At 35.1% G+C, this 12,262-nt stretch overlaps 2 protein-coding genes across 5 annotated transcripts; both read right to left on the reverse strand.

Annotated features, from left to right (window-relative positions):
* Positions 1 to 8: 8 nt before the first annotated feature.
* Positions 9 to 1,760, reverse strand: LOC116144594 (mechanosensitive ion channel protein 8-like; the record flags this gene model as incomplete). Its single annotated transcript, XM_031430038.1, has 1 exon — positions 9 to 1,760. A coding segment is annotated over exon 1 (1,752 nt), but the record flags the coding sequence as incomplete, so codon positions are not given.
* Positions 1,761 to 3,744: 1,984 nt separating this feature from the next.
* On the reverse strand, positions 3,745 to 11,973 carry LOC116144608 (serine/threonine-protein kinase STY46-like). 4 transcript variants are annotated; one of them, XM_031430048.1, is made up of 17 exons: positions 11,537 to 11,973; positions 11,235 to 11,349; positions 10,647 to 10,735; positions 10,430 to 10,549; positions 9,799 to 9,853; positions 9,184 to 9,294; positions 8,780 to 8,830; positions 7,510 to 7,685; positions 7,319 to 7,426; positions 6,490 to 6,563; positions 6,203 to 6,378; positions 5,695 to 5,790; positions 5,344 to 5,424; positions 5,201 to 5,254; positions 4,694 to 4,766; positions 4,317 to 4,378; positions 3,745 to 4,175 (listed from the first exon to the last, which is right to left on the reverse strand). In XM_031430048.1, the coding sequence occupies exons 1-17, from the start codon at positions 11,746 to 11,748 to the stop codon at positions 4,089 to 4,091; spliced, it is 1,740 nt and encodes a 579-aa protein (XP_031285908.1). In that variant the 5' UTR covers positions 11,749 to 11,973; the 3' UTR covers positions 3,745 to 4,088. The 4 variants fall into 4 exon arrangements, with proteins under 4 accessions (XP_031285908.1, XP_031285907.1, XP_031285911.1 ...); XM_031430047.1 differs by lacking the exon at positions 4,317 to 4,378 and adding an exon at positions 4,407 to 4,479 and having other exon boundaries at positions 3,745 to 4,102; positions 4,632 to 4,766; positions 11,537 to 11,972; XM_031430051.1 differs by lacking the exon at positions 4,317 to 4,378 and having other exon boundaries at positions 4,632 to 4,766.
* Positions 11,974 to 12,262: the final 289 nt, after the last annotated feature.

The raw sequence follows: 12,262 nt of genomic DNA on the forward strand, positions 1-12,262 counted from the left end.
ATTTTAGCCTCAAATTCACTTCTGATTTCTTTTGTAGATTCGTCCTCATTAGCTGTAGTACCCAGAATTTGCTCATCCAATGTAGAGAGTGAACCATGTCGCACCATGTTCACCAACCTCTTCATATTCCATGCCGAAATGTTCTTATGGTTAAGTTTATGCAAGTGATAGATTGTGATCCCAACATCCGCCACGCTCTTCTTCGATAATGCTCCAGACAATTTGCCACTTTTAGTATGCCTCGAACTTCTCCCTATCACTCTCCCACTCTTGCCTAACGCGTCATCTCTAAGATCAGGAGGCAAAACCGCCCCGGCGTTTTGTAACTTATGAACCTCGGCTGCAGTTCTCTCCACATCTTCCTCAACTCTTTGAATTCCAATCAATGGTGGACCGGAGAGCGTTTCGATTACATATTGATTAAACAACGACTCTTGAATCCTATCAAAATATGTGCTCACATGGAAGGACGAAGCAAGAACCTTAACCATTAACGTTTTCACTAGCCAAAATAAAGTACCAATCAAAAGACACACCAGGATTTTGGTGATGAATTCGAGAAACTGGCTTTCGGTCTCCCTCTCAACTTTCCTATCAAATAGTCTATCCCAAGCGATTAACACAAGTCCTAACCATAAACAATTTTGCACTGGTTTTCTAACCCCATAAACAAAATACAAAAGCCTTTTACGTAGAAAAAAATTTCTTTCAATAAAGAACACTACTATACGAATCCCCCAACCAGAAAGTAATCTACCACAGATCAAAACTAGTACCATCAATTCCCATTTCCATAACTCAAGATTCCACACGGTCTTTTTCTTCAAATATGGAATCGATAGACTACAAATCAAGAGAGCAACAATTATAAACAAACTCACCCATTGAAGCAAAGTGATTGCACTCAGATTAGCCTTTGTGTATTCCTCAGGCAAGTCCTCACTCCATAACGGGTCCTCATCGTCATCAGGTCCGATCTTCTGTAACATCCCGGATTTTAATTGACCCGACCTCTGTGATATCAGCTCAATCTCTTCTTGTGGTGGATCTTGAAGCCGTGATCTTGTCTTTATCTTCACCAACAAACTAGGATTTTTCTGAAACGAAATGTTTCTCTTATTAAACGATGCATTAGCGGTGCACCTCAAAACCTCTTCTTTACGGAGCTCTCCCGGACTGTAATTATAATAACCTTGTTGTTCCTTTTGGGAGATGGTGTTCGGGTCTCCTTCCGGGGAGTCCTTGTATCGTCTCCTCACTGATTCTCTATCCACCGTATTCGGACCAAACGAAACCCGGAGGTCTCTCGCCTGATCTTGATTAATATTATTCATCTGTTCAAGCACCTCCATTTCCAAGTCCATGTCCAGTGCAATCTCGTCTTGCGTCTTCTGTTTATTCAAAAACTGACCGATTAATCTCGACGGATCCTCCCCGCGTTGACTCATACCTTCAAAGCTCTCCCCCTTCACGTTCTTGTTATAATTATTAATATTATTTCTATTACAACTACTGTCTTGACGATCTTGATCTTCTTGCCAAACCTCGTAACCGCTACTATTCACATCATCAGTGGCTGAATCATTACCGTCCATTCTGATGACAACATCTGGATGACGGTCTGAGAGTCCTTGATCAAGGAGAATGGAGAATTCTTCATGGCTGGAGGAATTACTATCAGGTCCAGCGGCGGAGATCTTTCGCATGTGCTTGTAAGAAGAGGCGTTTGATTTGAATGATTTCTTGAGGGAGAAATCCATGTTATTTATATATATATTACATGAGAAGTGTACGTAGGAAATGGGAAGTGAAGTGAGTGATGGAGGAGGTGTTTGGAAGCTAAGAAAAGAAAGGAAAAGAATAGTAAATATGAAAGAAAGTTCTTATTGGGTTTTTGCTAGTGAAGATTTGTTCTATATGATAAATTAAATGTGTGATGAAGTAGCAAAACTGGAGTAGATTCAGGGCCAGAAGTGGAGAGTTTTGCAACAAATTAAACTAAAATAACATGTGGCGTAGAAGGGGAGAGAGATTACGAGAGAAGTGCATGGTTGAATAGGGTTTATAGAATAAATTCAGCTCATATGGACGTAAATACCCTTCATATATTTGTTTATCTACAATAATGCCACTCATTTTGCCTACTGTACATGATATTTTATAAAACCACAAATCTAAGTAGGAGTGAAATTGGCTTAATTGAAACTATAAATATGATTTTATATATATTATTATAAGCTGTCAAAATTAAGAGAGCAAGAGAGATAATTTGAAGAAAGTCAGAATATGTCCGAGAGATATCTTTGAGAGGATAAAAGAGATAATTGAAAGATAAGAGTATGATCGAGAAATATATTTATATGAATTCAATTATATGTTATTAAATTATTTGTTAACTGTAAATACATCACTTACTTATACAAAAATTAAACTATATAATAGGAAAAACATAATATTGTAATAATATCTAAATTATTTTAGAATAAGAAAACATAATATTTGTTTCACAATTAAGTCAACATATTATTATTTGCATTCCATTTTGCACTTCAACATAATCATTATTTTTTTAGCTTTTCCCATTTTACTTGAACTCCAATTTGTAAAATGAATAGAATGGTGATTAGGGTTTCTATAACAAGAAATTTGTTGATTAGTAGCGATGTTTCCAGAGTTAACACAGCATAAAACAAAATTGTGGTCTTCAATCTTAGAAGTTGGAACTCTCCACTTTTGATATTATAATCAACAATGTTAACGAGAAGGGGTATAACTGGAGTCTTACACCATGTCAACTTGAGCCTCGATAACTAGTAGTAACAGAAAATACATGTTTCTCTTTTTTGTGATTTTTCTCACCATTGAGAAGTACGCGAGCCTTTGAGGGAGTTCGTGCAAAGGTCTACTAGAGATCGAGAAATATGATGTTGAACCTATAAGCAATAATAACAATAATGCAAATAAATAAATAAAAGAGTAGATGAAAGAAATTTTTAAAGTGGTTCAGATAAAATGCAGATTCTACGTCTATTATTATGTTATTGGTATATTTACAAAAGCTATTTGCTCTCAAGGGTGATAATTACTCTTAGCTATTGTGAGAAATGAAAATATAGATACATTCTTTAGGGTGAAAGACCCCTATTTATATTGTTGCAAAGTGGTCTTGCTAATGAAGTAACGCTCTTATCGCATAACACTTGACCTAACAAATCACCATGCAACCTACGACAATCTTACAAATGAAGTAACTCTTAAGCATAATATGCGATATGGACAGATGCATGGTCACAAAACACGTGACAAGAGCTCATGCTTCAATTGCTTAGTCATGAGACAAGTGGTGTAGATTCATGCTTCCCGAATTTACCAAATAACACTCTCCGGCGGTGGTGGCCGCCTATCATTATTTATGAGTGGATTGAGGGTGTTTTGTTAATTTTGAATATTATATTTGGGATTGTTTAGTAAATAAATAAATATAAAGAGTATTTATGTTAATTTTTAAAATTCTACATCGTAATACCCATCTAATTTAACTTTTTTCAAAAGATTATTCTAAAAACTACCCAATAATGAACCAAACAGAGCCATGATGTTTTTCAAAATACTACTCCGAAAAAGGATTTTTAAGTAGCATGTACATAAATTTTATTATAATTAAGGCTCAAGTAAAAGTGTAAAACCCATATGGAGATTTGCTTCAATGACAAGTACAAATATGTAGACAGCAGCTAACAGATTAATTAAAGAAATGGAATTTGTAATAAATAGTAAGAACCTCTATCCACTATAAATAACTTGAAGGCCTCATGTGAGATATGTTAAGTTACATATAGCTCAAGCTCATCCATGTCAGTGTCCCTCACTACAACTTTACTTCCATCATGCGTTAATGTAAGAAAATGGTGGGTTAATAAATGAAGACACAACCCAAACAAAAAAATCGAACGACAAAAAACCTCTATCATCCGGGGAAAAAAAAACATACTGTACAGTGGTGCTGACAAAGAAGTTGATAAAAAGGACTACACAATTAAACTTATATCCAGCTCATTAACATAATCAGTATATCTCCAGTCAAATTCTCAGTGATGGTGGCCTCTTCGAAGGACCGACAGGAATCCCCCAGATGATTTCTCTTTCCGACGCTCCTGCTCCCCTTCTTCTCCAACCTATTTCAATAACTTAAATGTGAATCACAAGAATATTAAGAGTTTCATGAGGCGGAACATAAAAGTAAACCATATACAATAATATGGGATGAAAATATGTTTCTTTAAGGATAGTAGTAGTATAAGATAACAAGAAGATACCTCCTTAGCAATTTGCTGCAGAACCTCAATAATTTCAGAAAAGTCAGGTCTTAGAGCTGGATCTTGCTGCCAGCATTTTTCANTGGTGGCCTCTTCGAAGGACCGACAGGAATCCCCCAGATGATTTCTCTTTCCGACGCTCCTGCTCCCCTTCTTCTCCGACCTATTTCAATAACTTAAATGTGAATCACAAGAATAAATAGAGTTTCATGAGGCGGAACATAACAGCAAACCATATACAATAATATGGGATGAAAATATGTTTCTTTAAGGATAGTAGTAGTAATTTTGGTATATAAAATAACAAGAAGATACCTCCTTAGCAATTTGCTGCAGAACCTCAATAATTTCAGAAAAGTCAGGTCTTAGAGCTGGATCTTGCTGCCAGCATTTTTCAAGTAGCTCAGCTAGCTTTGGATGAGCGTTCTTTGGGATTGTAGGCCGTAGACCCTGTTAAACAAGTTAATGATAATAATATGTGACTTATTCTCACGTAATTGTAGTATAACCCTACAATAACTTTAGGAATCAAGTAGTCATTGATCTCAATCTTCCCATCACACATGCTAAAATATTTCTAACTAAGCATGGACAATTTAAATGGATACTAAGGGTGTGTTCACTATCATTTTCATTTTCGTTGTCATTTTTTCTATCTTTTTTTTCTCAATTTTATCTTGAAAAATGTGAATACTTGTTTGCTTATCATTTCGGTTTTTTAAAACAGAAAATAAGAAAAGCATTTATAACTAATAAATTAAAAATACACAAAACGTTAAATAAAAAAAATAAATAAATAAATAAAAAAAAGCAAATACAATACTAAAACAAAAACAAAAACAAATAAAGCTTCTTGAACAAATACTGTAGAATGAATGATGTACCTTTTGGACCACCCCAACAGCTGCCTGTAACGGAGTCAAGTATTCATATGGAAGCTGGCAGACAAAATATGATCATATAAATAAAGGGAGCAAACAAAAGAACAAAATGAAACTATGTAGAAGAAAAAAAAAACAAACAATACCTTTCCAGTCAGCAATTCCCACAATACAATTCCAAAACTAAAAACGTCAGCCTTGTGATCATATGGCTTGTGCTCAATAACCTTCAAGGCAAAGGATAGTTGTAAGAAAATGAAGAGATGAAAATGTGACGATGTACAATAATTACTCCAAAGCAACTGATAATAAGTATCAATGCATCCAAAATATCTATCTACAATTATTTTCTTTAAAAGAAATAGTATAGACAAGAAACCATTTTTGCTAAGCAAATTGATTAACTGAGTCATGGGAGAAAATTGGAGAGGGTGATAAAAGTAGAGTCAATATACTTCAAATTAAAGTATATTAATTTATTACCATTAAGGGCTTACCTCAGGAGCCATCCACCTATACGTCCCAGTTTCAGCAGTCATAACACCAGATTGAGCTTTCACTCTAGCAACACCAAAATCTGCTACCTTAACCACCTATAATGCAAATCATATGAAAATCTTTCTTAGCATGCCTCATCAAAAAGGTGGCAAAGAAAGAACACGAGCAAATGACAGTAACTAAAAATAAATACCATAGTACATGGAACATGTGGAAGAAATCTAGAAAAATAAACAGCACACGCTATAAGAATATAGACTTCCAACAACAATCAAAATCTGACACATGCAACATAAATTAATTACACCATACACAAGCCACTGTATGATTTTTACTTCACAGATCTCCAGCAAGTTCTAACCATAAATATTGCCATTAACAAGTAACAGCTCTTCCAAGATCAATTGGATTGACAAAGTATACAAAACGAATCAATAAAATAAATACAATTTTTCTTTTATACAAAAGAGAATGACACGGTGAAAGGCACAAAGATAAGCAACTTACTTCATTTTCATCCATCAAAAGATTGGCAGCCTTCAAATCCCTGTGTATTATATTGTTTTGGTGCAAGTAGTTCATTCCTTTGGAAACATCTATTGCTACTTTAATTAAGGATGGAAGCTTGAAAACACCCTTCTGCTTGTGCAGGTAATCATACACACTCCCACCAGACATAAATTCTGTTTCAAAAATGAATTAAAAGATTGAGAAAGAGAGACTAAGAAGATGAAGAGTAGGAAAAAACAAACTGAAATGGAATGGAAAAAAATTGAAAATCCAATGGGCTATACCTGTTACGATGCACAAGCTTGGGGGCTTGGTACATGCACCTATGAATTGTACAACATTCTTATGCCGCACCTTCCTACAAGTTCCAAAAGAAGTCGAAAAAGTAAAAGAAACAGAAAATTCCTACAAGAATCATCGCATATTATCTGGGAAAAGGAGATGGGAGTTACTTATAAAGGTAAAAGCATTCTTGTAAGTGGTACACTTAAAGAAAAACTCAAGAGGTGCTTAGAAAATATTAAGATCAACGATGGGAGGGTATTTCCTTTTCCTTTCTAGGGTATGAATTAAAAATGCAAGAGATGAGAGTTACTGCCAGACACATGAAAAGATGTTATACCCAAATGTCTTTCTTTTCTTTTGATAGGAACACCGAAGTGTAAAGCAGTTATTTTCATATTGACTAAACCTCTCATGTAGCGAGCAAAACCTCAAGGCACAGACAAAAATGGACCAACGGGTCGTAGATCAAACTACTTAAATAAAATGACAAAAAAGACCACTTATGTCTAAACCTCACAACCTCCATTAATGGAATTTCAACTTTATCAAGTGATCTGGCAGACCACAAGTAGAAACAAAACTTTAATTCACTGGAAATACTGCATAATAATGAAATGTTTATACTGTCATATTCCACATCCGTCCAACAAGGCAATAATCTAACAAATTACGTAAATTCTCAGCTGGTCACATTTTGATAATATTGTAAATCCAACAATAACATTCAAAGATGAAACCACTTTATAAACCAGAACTTATGAAAACTAATTCAGGCAATCATGTCAAAGAGAGCTTGATTTCTTAAAATAATCAATGTATATGACAAACCTCATGATATACACTTCCTGAGCAAATTCTTTCTGCAGATCTGAATTTATACGCTCAGGTTTAAGGACTTTAATGGCCACTTCCTGACTACAGTATGTACCTTTGTACCTAAAACAATTAATGCGGCTTAGTTAAGTGAGTAAACTAACATGATTAGTACACGTGAATTGTGAAAGAAGCAACAAACTTACAAATCACCATACGACCCAGATGCAACTTTGTTCCCAAACTTCAGATGTCTAGGATTGATTTCCCAAACATCAGTCCCATCATTAGGTATTTCCACATGTTCAGGATCACATTTCATCGGTATTTCCTCAGGCTCACTTGTGGGAGATGATGACCGATGACTGGACCAACCCTGCTTCTGCACAGCCACCAATATAAAAGTGAACTGAGAATGTACTAATCATAATATCATTGATAAGAGATGGGATAGAAAACCAATCAAAAGGATGATTTTAATCATTGTACTCCATTAACATGGAGATAAGATCATAACATGAACTAGATAGTATTTGTTGCTAGGATCCAACTTTCAAAAGGAATGGAGCAGAAGCATCAAAATTCATGTCAATGTTTCATTCAAATTCAAGACTTTCCAAATAGTATTTTAAATTTCACCTGCAAGGTATATCATCAAAAAATTCCATAAATTCCAACAGTGTGTACACAATTGAACATGGGAGTTGTCCAAAATAACCAAACAGATTAGATTGCAAAAGTTGACCAATGACTGAAAGTTGAATCCTTGACTGAAGAAAGCCTTGTTTTCATCTAGTTGGGATTCCTTACATAATGTTACTGGGGCCAGTTAAAGGATCACCCAAGTTAATTAATGTCCTTTTTCACTGCATTATTGTCCAAACAGATAACTCCTCAGGTTATTTCTTCTTAGGCGTCATAAACTGTAACTTTTTGATGAACATAAGTGCTGGCCATCCACCAAAGACAGTGCTCCTCCCTAACCAAACAATACATTCTGGTGACGCAAAGAAACCAATATGGCATTAAAATATTGAAAATAATGCGATATTGGTAACCATTTTGCAATGCACATTCAGGCCATAGGATATTTGTAAAATCTAATTCACAGACTGATATATCCTACAACCAAAAAATTAGAGGGCCAGTAAGCAACCAAACATTAAATAAATTTGGAATACAATATTCAACTTAGAAAACACAAACACCATAGGCCTATTTCAAGCCAGTTCAATGATAGAGGGTAAAATGCAAAAAAAGGATACGCAAAGTAAGAACAAAACCAGAAACTGTAAAATTAACACAACATAATTCGCTAAAATTAACACAACATAATTCGCAAAAGCATCGACAGGAATAAAAAAACCCAGCTCCAGAACATAGGATTTCAACAGATAATAGGCTACCTGACATTATGGGGTCTACTAAACATTCCAACAGATTTCACATTGTAACGACTTCAGAGCAATGATTTACCTCCATCTTAAAAACTTCCTTTTCCAATGCAACTCTAAGCTGCCCTGTCTCCTGCCAATTTCCAACAACAAGTCTGTCAAGCAGGTTCTAATAATAAACAAACTTATTTCTTGGATTTAGAAAGCTTTGGAGTTTAGCTGTTACGTATTAAGAAGCAAGCTCAACTTAGAGAAGTCCTAAACTGTGTAGGACATCTCCAGGTAACTTGTATGAAGATAGAATTAATAAATTCAGGTGGAAAAACAACATAATTTACGACCAATCAGAATAATTTTCCCTAAACAGAGGATTAAGGTACGGTCAAATTGAGGTGAAATAAGAATCCACTATACATAGTTAAGTAGCCCTTTTCATTTAAAATAGCCACATATAAAGCTATAAAATATGATGAAAGGCAAATATACCTCATATGGCCAACCATCAACTACGAAGACATCTAAGGAGAAACCATCAACCGTGGAAAAGGCATGTGCTTCTTGAATGTTTAGCCCAATATCAGCGAGTAAGGAAGTCAACTGAATTTCACACAAAGTAATGGCAATGCAGAGTAAGAAATTATAATTTTGTCAGAATAATCATCATTAGATTTAATATTTTAAAAGTAATTCATAGGTAAGCTGGAAGCCTTCAATGTTGAGTAATTCATATGTTTCTGTGACATCATAACTACTAGGTTACCAAACTTAATGACTCAAAGATGTTTTACTGCCCGTCAGTTTAACAGTTGAGCACACCAACACAGATGCACGCATGCATGCATGCACAGAAGAAAAAATGTATTAGAATGTAGTCCCATTCTGAACACTAACTTGAGCACTATATGTCATAGTTCCAGGTGAAGTAAAGTTCATAAGGGGTATCTCACACGGCTTTGCAGTCATCATTTTATGTACCAAATTATACTTCAACAACCAATTGAAGCGAGCATAAGAATTTTCCAGGTACAAATAATATGACAATTGACTTGGTATACTTGTTAAAAGAAAGAAAGAGAGAAATAATAATAACAATATCTGTACCTGACTCAGAAGTTTTGGCTTATCATCTGATGAAAAAGTAATTTCATGCATGGGCCTACACCAGTGAAAATTGCACAAAATGAGAATTTAAGCATCCAAATCCATATAATAATAAATTATTGCCTCACTCACATATGGGGAAACCAGTTGATAAATAAGAGTGATACTTTTATTCAGATAAACAGCCAACCAATGCTAAGCATGTAAATATTACATAACACAATCAGAACTGAACATTAATATCATTGACAAAAATGGCAGTAAAAATTTGGGAATGAACCTTAAGCTACATATAAAGAATAAAACGAAATAATTCACTTTTTACTACCTTCAGATGTTCCTATACTGTGAATGAACTTAATCAATCACTTTTTGGCAAAAAATTGGATCTGTCAACCATTCACTGTGATAATTTAGCAAATTAAAGGTTAACCTTAAAAACAACAGGTGAACAAACTAGTTGGTAACCATGATCATGAACCAAGAGCTGTAAACAGGATGATTGAGGTCAAGGGGATACAAATGGCTGAAAGAATACGAATGACTGAAGAACCAGATTAGGAAACAGGCAAACTAAAACCTATTTCAACCAGAAATTTATCAAAAGACAGACTCAGATCAAAGTATTTACCGAGAATATTGTGCATTGGCATGTACAGAATTATCCCCATCCATATCTTCAGATTTATTTGCTTCAATTGCCAGTGCTTCAAGATTAGGTGATGAACCGAAAGCAGGTGGTGGATGTATGCTGGAAGTTGATAAGCCAGCAAGAGATGTCAGCATTATTAATGGGGCACAAAATAAACAACAGTCCCGAATCCAATACTTAGATTCTAAAGCCACACCTTTGTCTTGGTGAACCCTGGGCAGCTACTTCCCTCGGAGAGGCTGGAACAACAGAATCAGCTGCATTTCGATCATGCGTTGGAGGAACCTGCACAAAAGATCAATTGCCAAATTCCATTCCTACTTTAAAAAATTAAAATACATCAGCATAATAAGAACACCTACATAAACTAAGGTTTAAATTTTAGTTCCCAGGAAAATCATTTAAGTATTCAATTACACTTCAATTCAAACTCAGAACTTAATTAAGTCCGCATTGGTCACCAATGGACATCAACTAGAGAAGCTAAAAATCAACACAATGTGCTTGAACTCATGCAAATCATGACAGCAACTGAGGTTAAACAAAAAAAGGTGACACGGATCTGCCATGCAATAAAGTGAAGCGCACAGTTTGAAACTTAATAAAAGATATAAATTTCAGAACTGGTATTAAACTGTAGGGCCTGAAAAATCAAAACTTTATCAACGAGAAAACAACACCACATGACTTTGAAAATTATAACCATTAAGAATCATTCCTTTGGCCTCCAATTCAAGTGATGTATACATGCTTAGTTTGATTGAAACCTAAGAAATCAACAGACCTGCACAAGTCGGACCTCAATTGCGGGTCGGTTATCCGGATCATGAGCCAAATGTAGTAATCTCTTGTGCATCAGAACATCTTCAGCTCTCTCCACATTCACATCCAATGCATATCTACAAAAAACAATTCCAAACTCTTTTTTCAAAAAAAAAAAAAAAAATCATAACAATTAAATTCTCTACATATTTCTAAAAAAAACGAAAAAAAAGTCTGATCTTTCTAGTCCGTACGTATAAAAATACGCAAATACGCTCGTAGGTGTACGGAATGCACGGAAGAGAAGAAAAAGGTAAAGGTTACCGAGTAGGGAGACGATTGAAGTGAGTCCAGAGTTCGTCGTCGAAGCAAGGCTGATTCGCTTCTTCGTTGTTCGATTGTTTAAGGCGACGAAGTACCTCATTGTAGACCTCGAGTTTCTGTCTCTGTTGCCTGCTCTGCGCCGGCGGAGACGACGAAGATGACGTGTCACTCGCCCGGCTGCCGCAGCTCTCGTTTGTTTCCTCTATCACCATTGATTCGATAACGATATCAACACCACCAGCAGAGTTTCGTCGAACGCAAACGCAACGAAACGGAGAGAAATTTTTCTTTAGGTTAAAAAAAAAGTTAATAAAATTAAATAAAAATTAGAATTAAAAGCAAGTTTTTTGATTCCTTTTTTGGTTGCTTTGGGTGGTGGTTACGTGAACTGAGTTAGTTCGTTTATAGAGAAGCAGATTTGAAGAGAGACTTTTTTCTCGAATAAAATAAATAATAAATATTTATTTATTTATGTTTATATAAGAGTTGAGGATTTTTATTTTTATTTGTGCCTTTTTCGTTTCGCGGAATGTTTAACGGCGTAATGCGCACCACTGGAACATGCCGTTCCTTTGGCTTTTTTTTTTTTTTTTAATTTATTATTATATGGCAATTGGTGAGGCCATCTGAAGGATAATGGAGGAGCGGAGCAGGTAATAAAAGGAAGATTAATGAAGATGAAGGAGTAATCTTTTAATTAGATTATCCCTAAGAATCAGTGATGGC

Source organism: Pistacia vera, unplaced genomic scaffold (genome assembly GCF_008641045.1).
Source record: "Pistacia vera cultivar Batoury unplaced genomic scaffold, PisVer_v2 Contig449, whole genome shotgun sequence".
In the NCBI taxonomy this organism is placed as follows: Eukaryota; Viridiplantae; Streptophyta; class Magnoliopsida; order Sapindales; family Anacardiaceae; genus Pistacia; species Pistacia vera.

Bases quoted from the DNA above. Each gene is read 5' to 3' on its own strand.
- LOC116144608 (XM_031430048.1), bottom strand. From the start codon at position 11,748: ATGGTGATAGAGGAAACAAACGAGAGCTGCGGCAGCCGGGCGAGTGAC. The intron at 10,550-10,646 runs GTGTGGCTTTAG...ATCAACTTCCAG, and splicing joins CAGGGTTCACCAAGACAAAG to CATACATCCACCACCTGCTT. The intron at 8,831-9,183 runs GTATATTTGCCT...GGAAATTGGCAG, and splicing joins TTGATGGTTGGCCATATGAG to GAGACAGGGCAGCTTAGAGT.